At 52.8% G+C, this 13,470-nt stretch overlaps 1 protein-coding gene across 10 annotated transcripts in view; it reads right to left on the reverse strand.

The window, feature by feature from the left end:
- LOC115171975 (rho GDP-dissociation inhibitor 2) overlaps nt 1–13,470 on the reverse strand; it is a gene marked incomplete at its 5' end in the record, with an annotated part of 28,799 nt that overhangs the window by 5,703 nt on the left and 9,626 nt on the right. For all 10 annotated transcript variants that reach the window (XR_003871331.1, XR_003871330.1, XR_003871337.1 and 7 more), the window contains 1 exon segment: nt 7,707–7,783. Coding sequence is in view for 1 of the 10 variants with exons in the window: in XM_029729212.1 (XP_029585072.1) it covers nt 7,707–7,783 (77 nt within the window).

The following is a 13,470-nucleotide window of genomic DNA, read 5'->3' on the forward strand; positions in this document are numbered from 1 at the left end:
GGTCTAAAGTAGTGCCCTTAGTCCTATAGGCCCTGGTCTAAAGTAGTGCCCTTAGCCCCTGGTCTAAAGTAGTGCCCTTAGTCCTATAGGCCCTGGCCTAAAGTAGTTCCCATAGCCCTATAGGTCCTGGTCTAAAGTAGTGCCCTTAGCCCTATAGGTCCTGGTTTAAAGTAGTGCCCTTAGTCCTATAGCCCCTGGTCTAAATTATTGCCCTTAACCCTATAGGCCCTGGTCTAAAGTAGTGCCCTTAGCCCTATAGGTCCTTGGCTAAAGTAGTTCCCTTAGTCCTATAGGCCCTGGTCTAAAGTCGTGCCCTTAGTCCTATAGGCCCTGGTCTAAAGTAGTGCCCTTAGCCCCTGGTCTAAAGTAGTGCCCTTACTCCTATTGGCCCTGGTCTAAAGTAGTGCCCTTAGTCCGATAGGCCCTGGTCTAAAGTAGTGCCCTTAGCCCTATAGGTCCTTGGCTAAAGTAGTTCCCTTAGTCCTATAGGCCCTGGTCTAAAGTAGTGCCCTTAGTCCTATAGGCCCTGGTCTAAAGTAGTGCCCTTAGTCCTATAGCCCCTGGTCTAAATTATTGCCCTTAACCCTATAGGCCCTGGTCTAAAGTAGTGCCCTTAGTCCTATAGGCCCTGGTCTAAAGTAGTGCCCTTAGTCCTATAGGCCCTGGTCTAAAGTAGTTCCCTTAGTCCTATAGGCCCTGGTCTAAAGTAGTGCCCTTAGTCTGATAGGCCCTGGTCTAAAGTAGTGCCCTTAGCCTAATAGGCCCTGGTCTAAAGTAGTGCCCTTAGCCCTATAGGTCCTTGGCTAAAGTAGTTCCCTTAGTCCTATAGGCCCTGGTCTAAAGTAGTGCCCTTAGTCCTATAGGCCCTGGTCTAAAGTAGTGCCCTTAGTCCTATAGCCCCTGGTCTAAAGTAGTGCCCTTAACCCTATAGGCCCTGGTCTAAAGTAGTTCCCTTAGTCCTATAGGCCCTGGTCTAAAGTAGTGCCCTTAGTCCTATACCCCCTGGTCTAAAGTAGTGCTCTTAACACTATAGGCCTGGAATAGGGTGCCATTTGAGACACACACAAGTTGGGATCTTTAACTTTAAGAAAAATCCCTAACAGAAAAACAGTTGTTTTGGTGGCCTAGTGATGGAAGTTAGTCCCGCTGCCTGTTCAGTGGTGCTTCTAAACTATCTCCAGAGAAGGTTTCCTGTTGGCATTTAAAAAGCCGTAGTGTACCTTTACAGACAAACAAACAAACAAACAAACAAACAAACAAACAAACATGCCGTAGCCGAGGTGCTTTCAAGGGTAGATAACCGCAGTAGATAGATGTGACTCTCAAGGGTAGATAACCGCAGTAGATAGATGTGACTCTCAAGGGTAGATAACCGCAGTAGATAGACATGACTCTCAAGGGTAGATAACCGCAGTAGATAGACATGACTCTCAAGGGTAGATAACCGCAGTAGATAGACATGACTCTCAAGGGTATATAACCGCAGTAGATAGATGTGACTTTCAAGGGTAGGTAACCGCAGTAGATAGATGTGACTTTCAAGGGTAGATAACCGCAGTAGATAGATGTGACTCTCAAGGGTATATAACCGCAGTAGATAGATGTGACTTTCAAGGGTAGATAACTGCAGTAGATAGATGTGACTCTCAAGGGTAGATAACTGCAGTAGATAGATGTGACTTTCAAGGGTAGATAACTGCAGTAGATAGATGTGACTTTCAAGGGTAGATAACTGCAGTAGATAGATGTGACTCTCAAGGGTAGATAACCGCAGTAGATAGATGTGACTCTCAAGGGTAGATAACTGCAGTAGATAGACATGACTCTCAAGGGTAGATAACTGCAGTAGATAGACATGACTCTCAAGGGTAGATAACCGCAGTAGATAGACATGACTCTCAAGGGTAGATAACCGCAGTAGATAGATGTGACTCTCAAGGGTAGATAACCGCAGTAGATAGACATGACTCTCAAGGGTATATCTGTATATCTGCAGTAGACAGATAGAACTTCATTGCCCGGCCCTAACGGTCATACATACGTAATAGGACCATTATTCTGCATTGTGAATTGAAGTGGAATTTAATTATTAAATAAATATACGAATTTACGGAGAAAAAAGGCGACACAAAATGGATGTTTAAACATTAAGCAAAATGGTCCATTTGTCACATCCCTACAACCAAGGCCTACTCTACTATTCCTGCCATCACTGTTCCCCAGCTGCAGTTGCACTCTTCTACCTCCAGGTGTCCTCACTGCAGAGTCTGAGGGAGAGAGGGCTGCTTGGTGAGTCTGAGGGAGAGAGGGCTGCTTGGTGAGTCTGAGGGAGAGAGGGCTGCTTGGTGAGTCTGAGGGAGAGAGGGCTGCTTGGTGAGTCTGAGGGGGAGAGGGCTGCTTGGTGAGTCTGAGGGGGAGAGGGCTGCTTGGTGAGTCTGAGGGAGGGAGGGCTGCTTGGTGAGTCAAAAGGAGAGAGGGCTGCTTGGTGAGTCTGAAGGAGAGAGGGCTGCTTGGTGAGTCTGAGGGAGAGAGGGCTGCTTGGTGAGTCTGAGGGAGAGAGGGCTGCTTGGTGAGTCTGAGGGAGAGAGGGCTGCTTGGTGAGTCTGAGGGAGAGAGGGCTGCTTGGTGAGTCTGAGGGGGAGAGGGCTGCTTGGTGAGTCTGAGGGAGGGAGGGGAGGGCTGCTTGGTGAGTCTGAGGGGGAGAGGGCTGCTTGGTGAGTCTGAGGGAGAGAGGGCTGCTTGGTGAGTCTGAGGGAGAGAGGGCTGCTTGGTGAGTCTGAGGGAGAGAGGGCTGCTTGGTGAGTCTGAGGGGGAGAGGGCTGCTTGGTGAGTCTGAGGGGGAGAGGGCTGCTTTGTGAGTCTGAGGGAGAGAGGGCTGCTTGGTGAGTCTGAGGGAGAGAGGGCTGCTTGGTGAGTCTGAGGGAGGGAGGGAGGGCTGCTTGGTGAGTCTGAGGGAGGGGGAGAGAGGGCTGCTTGGTGAGTCTGAGGGAGAGAGGGCTGCTTGGTGAGTCTGAGGGAGAGAGGGTTGCTTGGTGAGTCTGAGGGAGAGAGGGCTGCTTGGTGAGTCTGAGGGAGAGAGGGCTGCTTGGTGAGTCTGAGGGAGAGGGGGCTGCTTGGTGAGTCTGAGGGAGAGGGGGCTGCTTGGTGAGTCTGAGGGAGAGGGGGCTGCTTGGTGAGTCTGAGGGAGAGAGGGCTGCTTGGTGAGTCTGAGGGAGAGAGGGCTGCTTGGTGAGTCTGAGGGAGAGAGGGCTGCTTGGTGAGTCTGAGGGAGAGAGGGCTGCTTGGTGAGTCTGAGGGAGAGATGGTTGCTTGGTGAGTCTGAGGGAGAGGGGGCTGCTTGGTGAGTCTGAGGGAGGGGGAGAGAGGGCTGCTTGGTAAGTCTGAGGGAGAGAGGGCTGCTTGGTGAGTCTGAGGGAGAGAGGGCTGCTTGGTGAGTCTGAGGGAGAGAGGGCTGCTTGGTGAGTCTGAGGGAGAGAGGGCTGCTTGGTGAGTCTGAGGGAGAGAGGGCTGCTTGGTGAGTCTGAGGGAGAGGGGGCTGCTTGGTGAGTCTGAGGGAGGGGGAGAGAGGGCTGCTTGGTGAGTCTGAGGGAGAGATGGCTGCTTGGTGAGTCTGAGGGAGAGGAGGGTCTGCTTGGTGAGTCTGAGGGAGAGAGGGCTGCTTGGTGAGTCTGAGGGAGAGAGGGTGCTTGGTGAGTCTGAGGAGAGAGGGCTGCTTGGTGAGTCTGAGGAGATGAGAGGGCCTGCTTGGTGAGTCTGAGGGAGAGGGGGCTGCTTGGTGAGTCTGAGGGAGGGGGAGAGAGGGCTGCTTGGTGAGTCTGAGGGAGAGATGGCTGCTTGGTGAGTCTGAGGGAGAGAGGGCTGCTTGGTGAGTCTGAGGGAGGAGAGGGCTGCTTGGTGAGTCTGAGGGAGAGAGGGCTGCTTGTTGAGTCTGAGGGAGAGAGGGCTGCTTGGTGAGTCTGAGGGAGAGAGGGCTGCTTGGTGAGTCTGAGGGAGAGAGGGCTGCTTGGTGAGTCTGAGGGAGAGAGGGCTGCTTGGTGAGTCTGAGGGAGAGAGGGCTGCTTGGTGAGTCTGAGGGAGAGAGGGCTGCTTGGTGAGTCTGAGGGAGAGGGGGCTGCTTGGTGAGTCTGAGGGAGAGAGGGCTGCTTGGTGAGTCTGAGGGAGGGGGAGAGAGGGCTGCTTGGTGAGTCTGAGGGGGAGAGGGCTGCTTGGTGAGTCTGAGGGAGGGGGAGAGGGCTGCTTGGTGAGTCTGAGGAAGGGGAGGGGGAGAGGGCTGAGGAAGGGGAGAGGGCTGCTTGGTGAGTCTGAGGGAGGGGGAAAGGGAGGGGGAGGGAGGGCTGCTTGGTGTGAACAGAAAGGTGAAGAGGAGATTGATCCCTGATCTGTTTCACCAGTCTTGTGTTTATCTCCGTCCCCCACCAGGTGTCTCCTATTTTCCTCCATTATCCCCTGTGTATTTATACCTGCATTTTCTGTTTTTCTGTTGCCAGTTCGTCTTGTTTTGTGAGGTCTTACCAGCGTGTTTCCTGTTTCTCCTGTTCTCAAGTTCTTGTTTTCTAGTCTTCCCGGTTCCAACCTGTCTGACTGTCCTGGCCATGAGCCTGTCTGCCTGTCCTGGCCATGAGCCTGTCTGCCTGTCCTTGCCCTGAGCCTGTCCTGTCCTGGCCCTGAGCCTGTCTGCCTGTCCTGGCCCTGAGCCTGTCTGCCTGTCCTGGCCCTGAGCCTGTCTGCCTGTCCTGGCCCTGAGCCTGTCCTGGCCCTGAGCCTGTCCTGGCCCTGAGCCTGCCTGCCTGTCCTGGCCCTGTCTGCCTGTCCTGGCCCTGTCTGCCTGTCCTGGCCCTGAGCCTGTCTGCCTGTCCTGGCCCTGTCTGCCTGTCCTGGCCCTGAGCCTGCCTGCCTGTCCTGGCCCTGAGCCTGCCTGCCTGTCCTGGCCCTGTCTGCCTGTCCTGGCCCTGAGCCTGTCTGCCTGTAATGGCCCTGAGCCTGCCTGCCTGTCCTGGCACTGTCTGCCTGTCCTGGCCCTGAGCCTGTCTGCCTGTCCTGGCCCTGAGCCTGTCTGCCTGTCCTGGCCCTGAGCCTGCCTGCCGTTCTGTCCCTCGTTGACTCTGCCTTGGATTACGAACCTCTCTGCCTGCCCTGGCCCTGTCTGCCTGTCCTGGCCCTGAGCCTGTCTGCCTGTCCTGGCCCTGAGCCTGTCTGCCGTTCTGTCCCTGGTTGACTCTGCCTTGGATTACGAACCTCTCTGCCTGTCCTGGCCCTGAGCCTGTCCTGGCCCTGAGCCTGCCTGCCGTTCTGTCCCTGGTTGACTCTGCCTTGGATTACGAACCTCTCTGCCTGCCCTGGCCCTGAGCCTGTCTGCCTGTCCTGGCCCTGAGCCTGTCTGCCGTTCTGTCCCTGGTTGACTCTGCCTTGGATTACGAACCTCTCTGCCTGCCCTGGCCCTGTCTGCCTGTCCTGGCCCTGAGCCTGCCTGCCGTTCTGTCCCTGGTTGACTCTGCCTTGGATTACGAACCTCTCTGCCTGCCCTGGCCCTGTCTGCCTGTCCTGGCCCTGAGCCTGCCTGCCGTTCTGTCCCTGGTTGACTCTGCCTTGGATTACGAACCTCTCTGCCTGCCCTGGCCCTGTCTGCCTGTCCTGGCCCTGAGCCTGAGCCTGCCTGCCGTTCTGTCCCTGGTTGACTCTGCCTTGGATTACGAACCTCTCTGCCTGCCCTGGCCCTGTCTGCCTGTCCTGGCCCTGAGCCTGAGCCTGCCTGCCGTTCTGTCCCTGGTTGACTCTGCCTTGGATTACGAACCTCTCTGCCTGTCCTGGCCCTGTCTGCCTGTCCTGGCCCTGAGCCTGTCTGCCTGTCCTGGCCCTGAGCCTGCCTGCCGTTCTGTCCCTGGTTGACTCTGCCTTGGATTACGAACCTCTCTGCCTGCCCTGGCCCTGTCTGCCTGTCCTGGCCCTGAGCCTGAGCCTGCCTGCCGTTCTGTCCCTGGTTGACTCTGCCTTGGATTACGAACCTCTCTGCCTGTCCTGGCCCTGAGCCTGTCCTGGCCCTGAGCCTGCCTGCCGTTCTGTCCCTGGTTGACTCTGCCTTGGATTACGAGCCTCTCTGCCTGCCCTGGCCCTGTCTGCCTGTCCTGGCCCTGAGCCTGCCTGCCGTTCTGTCCCTGGTTGACTCTGCCTTGGATTACGAACCTCTCTGCCTGCCCTGGCCCTGTCTGCCTGTCCTGGCCCTGAGCCTGAGCCTGCCTGCCGTTCTGTCCCTGGTTGACTCTGCCTTGGATTACGAACCTCTCTGCCTGCCCTGGCCCTGTCTGCCTGTCCTGGCCCTGAGCCTGAGCCTGCCTGCCGTTCTGTCCCTGGTTGACTCTGCCTTGGATTACGAACCTCTCTGCCTGCCCTGGCCCTGTCTGCCTGTCCTGGCCCTGAGCCTGAGCCTGCCTGCCGTTCTGTCCCTGGTTGACTCTGCCTTGGATTACGAACCTCTATGCCTGTCCTGGCCCTGTCTGCCTGTCCTGGCCCTGTCTGCCTGTCCTGGCCCTGAGCCTGTCTGCCTGTCCTGGCCCTGTCTGCCTGTCCTGGCCCTGAGCCTGTCCTGGCCCTGTCTGCCTGTCCTGGCCCTGAGCCTGAGCCTGTCCTGGCCCTGTCTGCCTGTCCTGGCCCTGAGCCTGAGCCTGTCCTGGCCCTGTCTGCCTGTCCTGGCCCTGAGCCTGAGCCTGTCCTGGCCCTGTCTGCCTGTCCTGGCCCTGAGCCTGAGCCTGTCCTGGCCCTGTCTGCCTGTCCTGGCCCTGAGTCTGAGCCTGTCCTGGCCCTGTCTGCCTGTCCTGGCCCTGAGCCTGAGCCTGTCCTGGCCCTGTCTGCCTGTCCTGGCCCTGAGCCTGAGCCTGTCCTGGCCCTGTCTGCCTGTCCTGGCCCTGAGCCTGAGCCTGTCCTGGCCCTGTCTGCCTGTCCTGGCCCTGAGCCTGTCCTGGCCCTGTCTGCCTGTCCTGGCCCTGAGCCTGTCCTGGCCCTGTCTGCCTGTCCTGGCCCTGAGCCTGAGCCTGTCCTGGCCCTGTCTGCCTGTCCTGGCCCTGAGCCTGAGCCTGTCCTGGCCCTGTCTGCCTGTCCTGGCCCTGAGCCTGTCCTGGCCCTGTCTGCCTGTCCTGGCCCTGAGCCTGAGCCTGTCCTGGCCCTGTCTGCCTGTCCTGGCCCTGAGCCTGAGCCTGTCCTGGCCCTGTCTGCCTGTCCTGGCCCTGTCTGCCTGTCCTGGCCCTGTCTGCCTGTCCTGGCCCTGAGCCTGAGCCTGTCCTGGCCCTGTCTGCCTGTCCTGGCCCTGAGCCTGTCTGCCTGCCCTGGCCCTGTCTGCCTGTCCTGGCCCTGTCTGCCTGCCCTCGACCTGCCCTTTTATCTGTCGCTTTGTTACAATAAATATTCTGACAACCGAGTATCTGGATCATATCCTGAGTCGTGATAGAGAGGTTCTCACCTTAAAGTGTAGCCTGATTCTGTAGTCCAGGAGAAAGGAGGAGAGAGGAGGAGAAGGTTCTCACCTTAAAGTGTAGCCTGATTCTGTAGTCCAGGAGAAAGGAGGAGAGAGGAGGAGAAGGTTCTTACCTTGAAGTGTATCCTGATTCTGTAGTCCAGGAGAAAGGAGGAGAGAGGAGGAGAAGGTTCTCACCTTAAAGTGTAGCCTGATTCTGTAGTCCAGGAGAAAGGAGGAGAGAGGAGGAGAAGGTTCTTACCTTGAAGTGTATCTTCACTCTGTAGTCCACTCCTTCCTTCATGGTGAAACTCTTCTTCTTCAGAGCCTCCAGGTCACCTGCAGGTCAACACCATGACAACGTGAGGTCAACAGATGAAGTTATCACTTCCATATTCAAACACAACTGCAGATGATATCCATATTGTTCTGAAGTTCTCTGTGTCTGGTCTCTGACTGTTCTCTGTGTCTGGTCTCTGACTGTTCTCTGTGCCTGGTCTCTGTGTCTGGTCTCTGACTGTTCTCTGTGTCTGGTCTCTGACTGTTCTCTGTGTCTGGTCTCTGACTGTTCTCTGTGTCTGGTCTCTGAGTGTTCTCTGTGTCTGGTCTCTGAGTGTTCTCTGTGTCTGGTCTCTGAGTGTTCTCTCTGACTGTTCTCTGTGTCTGGTCTCTGACTGTTCTCTGTGTCTGGTCTCTGACTGTTCTCTGTGTCTGGTCTCTGACTGTTCTCTGTGTCTGGTCTCTGACTGTTCTCTGTGTCTGGTCTCTGACTGTTCTCTGTGTCTGGTCTCTGAGTGTTCTCTCTGACTGTTCTCTGAGTGTTCTCTCTGACTGTTCTCTGTGTCTGGTCTCTGACTGTTCTCTGTGTCTGGTCTCTGACTGTTCTCTGTGTCTGGTCTCTGAGTGTTCTCTGTGTCTGGTCTCTGAGTGTTCTCTCTGACTGTTCTCTGTGTCTGGTCTCTGACTGTTCTCTGTGTCTGGTCTCTGTGTCTGGTCTCTGACTGTTCTCTGTGTCTGGTCTCTGACTGTTCTCTGTGTCTGGTCTCTGACTGTTCTCTGTGTCTGGTCTCTGAGTGTTCTCTGTGTCTGGTCTCTGAGTGTTCTCTGTGTCTGGTCTCTGTGTCTGGTCTCTGACTGTTCTCTGTGTCTGGTCTCTGAGTGTTCTCTGTGTCTGGTCTCTGTGTCTGGTCTCTGACTGTTCTCTGTGTCTGGTCTCTGTGTCTGGTCTCTGACTGTTCTTTGTGTCTGGTCTCTGACTGTTCTCTGTGTCTGGTCTCTGACTGTTCTCTGTGTCTGGTCTCTGACTGTTCTCTGTGTCTGGTCTCTGAGTGTTCTCTGTGTCTGGTCTCTGAGTGTTCTCTGTGTCTGGTCTCTGAGTGTTCTCTGTGTCTGGTCTCTGACTGTTCTCTGTGTCTGGTCTCTGAGTGTTCTCTGTGCCTGGGGTTTATATACTAAAGATAAGTCCCAAATGGCACTCTATTCACTACATAGTGCACTACTTTTGACCAGAACCCACTCTAGAAGCCTCTGATCCCTGATACAGCACAGTAATGAGTGTTTAATACATTTATTTTACCCTGCTGTAAAAGCCTTATCATGGAGGATACAAGGGAGGAGGAGGAAGAGGAGAGGGGAAGGAGGAAGAAGAGGAGATATAAATGGAGAGAGATGAAGAGAAGAGAGTGATGATGGTGTTGAAAGGAAGAGAGGGAAGGAGGAAGCAGTAGAGATAAAAGGAGAGATAAAACGAAAAGGACAGCACTGTTGTGGTGGACACACACACACACACACACACACACACACACACACACACACCCTGCCCCCTCCCTAGGCCTAGTTTAACAGTAACTCCTGGTATTACCAGTTAACATCACAGTCAGACCTAGTTTAACAGTAACTCCTGGTATTACCAGTTAACATCACAGTCAGACCTAGTTTAACAGTAACTCCTGGTATTACCAGTTAACATCACAGTCAGGCCTAGTTTAACAGTAACTCCTGGTATTACCAGTTAACGTCACAGTCAGACCTAGTTTAACAGTAACTCCTGGTATTACCAGTTAACATCACAGTCAGACCTAGTTTAACAGTAACTCCTGGTATTACCAGTTAACATCACAGTCAGACCTAGTTTAACAGTAACTCCAGGTATTACCAGTTAACATCACAGTCAGACCTAGTTTAACAGTAACTCCTGGTATTACCAGTTAACATCACAGTCAGACCTAGTTTAACAGTAACTCCTGGTATTACCAGTTAACATCACAGTCAGGCCTAGTTTAACAGTAACTCCTGGTATTACCAGTTAACATCACAGTCAGACCTAGTTTAACAGTAACTCCTGGTATTACCAGTTAACATCACAGTCAGACCTAGTTTAACAGTAACTCCTGGTATTACCAGTTAACATCACAGTCAGACCTAGTTTAACAGTAACTCCTGGTATTACCAGTTAACATCACAGTCAGGCCTAGTTTAACAGTAACTCCTGGTATTACCAGTTAACATCACAGTCAGGCCTAGTTTAACAGTAACTCCTGGTATTACCAGTTAACATCACAGTCAGACCTAGTTTAACAGTAACTCCTGGTATTACCAGTTAACATCACAGTCAGGCCTAGTTTAACAGTAACTCCTGGTATTACCAGTTAACATCACAGTCAGACCTAGTTTAACAGTAACTCCTGGTATTACCAGTTAACATCACAGTCAGGCCTAGTTTAACAGTAACTCCTGGTATTACCAGTTAACATCACAGTCAGACCTAGTTTAACAGTAACTCCTGGTATTACCAGTTAACATCACAGTCAGACCTAGTTTAACAGTAACTCCTGGTATTACCAGTTAACATCACAGTCAGACCTAGTTTAACAGTAACTCCTGGTATTACCAGTTAACATCACAGTCAGACCTAGTTTAACAGTAACTCCAGGTATTACCAGTTAACATTTTTACATTTACATTTTAGTCATTTAGCAGACGCTCTTATCCAGAGCGACTTACAGTAGTGAATGCATACATTTCATTTCATACATTTTTTTTTTTTGTGCTGGCCCCCCGTGACATCACAGTCACATCAGACACATCAGACAACCATTACACTCTCAGAAAAAAGGGTTTGGCTGTCCCCATAGGCTACGGCTGTCCCCATAGGCTACGGCTGTCCCCATAGGCTACGGCTGTCCCCATAGGAGCACCCTTTAGCTCTCTCCTTTCTAGTCTCCCCCTCTCTTGCTCTCACCTCTCTCCCTATCGCTCTCCCTCACTCTGTCTCTTCCTCTCCCCCTCCCTCTCCCCCTCTCTTGCTCTCACCTCTCTCCCTATCGCTCTCCCTCACTCTGTCTCTTCCTCTCCCCCTCCCTCCCTCCCTCCCTCCCTCCCTGAAGACAGGAACAGACATTGGTTCCCTGGAGAGTGTTTCTCACTGAAACTTAAAAAATTGGTCAACAATAGAACAATAGAACAACCTCTCTCTCCCCCTCTCTCTCCCTCTCTCCGTCTGCTGTGGTAAAAACCCACAAGCTGCAGACAGAGAGAACCAGCACATCACATGGAGGTATATCAGGCATCTCTTTCCCCTCTCTGTCTCTCTCACCCTCTCTGTCTCTCTCACCCTCCCTCTCTCTCTTTCTATGGTCAGGACGTGACAGTACCCCCCCCCCCCCCCCCCCAAAGGTGCGGAATCCGAACGCACCTAAACAACATTAAAAAAAAAAAATCAAAAAGGGAGGGTTAGGGTGGGTGACTAATGTCTATGGCGGCTCTGGTGCAGTACACAGAACCTTCTCATCCCATGGATCCTCTAGCAGAGGAGGCGGGTTCCAGTTCGGGGAGTATTCCCCGCTCCGCCCGCTGATAACTCTGCTTTTGTGTCACCGGACCCTGGATCATCACCGGAGGTTCCGGACTGCGGGCCGCCGCTGGAGGTTCCGGACTGCGGGCCGCCGCTAGAGGTTCCGGACTGCGGGCCGTCTCAGGAGGTTCCGGACTGTAACACGTCGCCGGAAGCTCTGGACTGGGAATGCGCACTGGAGGCCTGATGTGTGGGGCTGGCACAGGTGGCGCCAGACTGGTAACACGCACCTCAGGGCAAGTGCGAGGAGCAGGCACAGGGCGTACCAGGCTGGATGGACTCACTGGAGGCCGGGTACGTGGGGCAGTCACAGGATATACTGGGCCGTGGAGGCGCACTGGAGGCCTCGAGCGTAGAGCTGGCACAACCCGTCCTGGCTGGATGCTTACTTTCGCCCGGAAAACACGGGTGCTGGCACAGGACGCACTGGGCTGTGAATACGCACTGGCAACACAGTGCACAGAGCCGGCGCAGGATATCCTGAACCGAGAAGGCGAACTGGAGACCAGGAGCGCTGAGCTGGCACCACCCTTCCTGGCTGGATGCTCAACCTAGCTCGACAAATGCAGGGCGCGGGCACAGATCGCACCGGGCTGTGAATGCGCACTGGCGACACAGTGCACATCACCGCATAACACGGTGCTTGCTTCGTCACTCGCACCCCACGGTAAGCACGGGGAGTTGGCTCAGGTCTCCACCCTGACTCTGCCAATCTCCCCGTGTGCCCCCCCAAAAAAAACATTTTTTGGGGCTGCCTCTCGCACTTGCCTCGTGGTTGGTATAGTGCCTCGTAATATCGGCGCTCTGCTTTCGCTGCCTCAATCTCCTCTTTAGGACGGCGATACTCCCCAGCCTGCCTCCAGGGTCCTTTCCTGTCCAGTATCTCCTCCCAAGTCCACTGGTCCATTCTACACTGCTTGGTCCTTTGGTGGTGGGAGATTCTGTCACGGTTGTCGTAGGAAGGAGCGGACCAAAGTGCAGCGTGTGTCGTTCCACATTTTATTTTCACTGTGAAACTATGCAATACATACACATAAACTAGAGAATAAAAACAACAAACCGTGACGCAGAGCTGAAACATACACGAACTCAAAAACAATTTCCCACAAACCCAGGTGGGAAAAACACCTACTTAAATATGATCTCCAATTAGAGACAACGATGACCAGCTGCCTCTAATTGGAGATCATCCCACATAAAGCCCAACATAGAAATACAAATCTAGAACATCACAACATAGAAAAACTAAACTAGAAAAAAAAATGTCACACTTGACCTACTCTATCATATAAAATAACAGCTTTCTATGGTCAGGACGTGACACACGTTGTATTAGACACGTGACAAATAAAATTTGACTTGAAGCAAGCACACAATTCTTCAGGAAAATGGCACTTTCTACTTTACGGTGTACTGTCATGTACGAGAGGCATCAAAGGCCTTTCAATCGATGCTTAAAGATGTCCATCATTGTTCCTGTATGCAAGAAAGCGAGGTAACTAAACTAAATGACTATCGCCCCGCAGCACTCACTTCTGTCATCATGAAGTGCTTTGAGAGGCTAGTTAAGGATCACCTCCACCTTACCTGATAACCTAGACACACTACAATTCACATACCACCCCAACAGATCCACGGACGACGCAATCACCTTTGCACTTGACACTGCCCTATCCGACTTGGACAAGAAATATACCCACAGTATGTAAGAATCAGGGGACAGTTCTGTTCAGGGGACAGAACTGAAAAACAAAGGAAAAAAAAAATGGAGGAACAGAACCAGAACCGAGAACAAAATTGAACTATACCGTTCCGGAACAGAAACATTATTTTAAAAACATGGGAAACAGTTAATAACATTATTTTAAGTTCTATGCATTTTTTTCAAGCCCTCTGTCACTCAGAAATGTATTCCAGTGTCTGCCTGCATGCCAGCTAAACATCTTTACCAGTTTGTGTGTGTGTGTGTGTAGGCTAGCTGCCCCTCCCTCTGCTCTTCTGAAGCTTAGTCTACTGTAGCTACTGACGTTACACGCGTGATTCAGAAATTAAGGAGAGATTTTTAATTAGAGAAGAATGGATTAACTTTTTCAATGCTAATTAAGAATACTATCGTTATCACATGACACATTGTTTTTTTATTTTTTTTAACTACAATTATAAAAATGTTGGT

This window comes from Salmo trutta, chromosome 32 (genome assembly GCF_901001165.1).
Source record: "Salmo trutta chromosome 32, fSalTru1.1, whole genome shotgun sequence".
In the NCBI taxonomy this organism is placed as follows: domain Eukaryota; kingdom Metazoa; phylum Chordata; class Actinopteri; order Salmoniformes; family Salmonidae; genus Salmo; species Salmo trutta.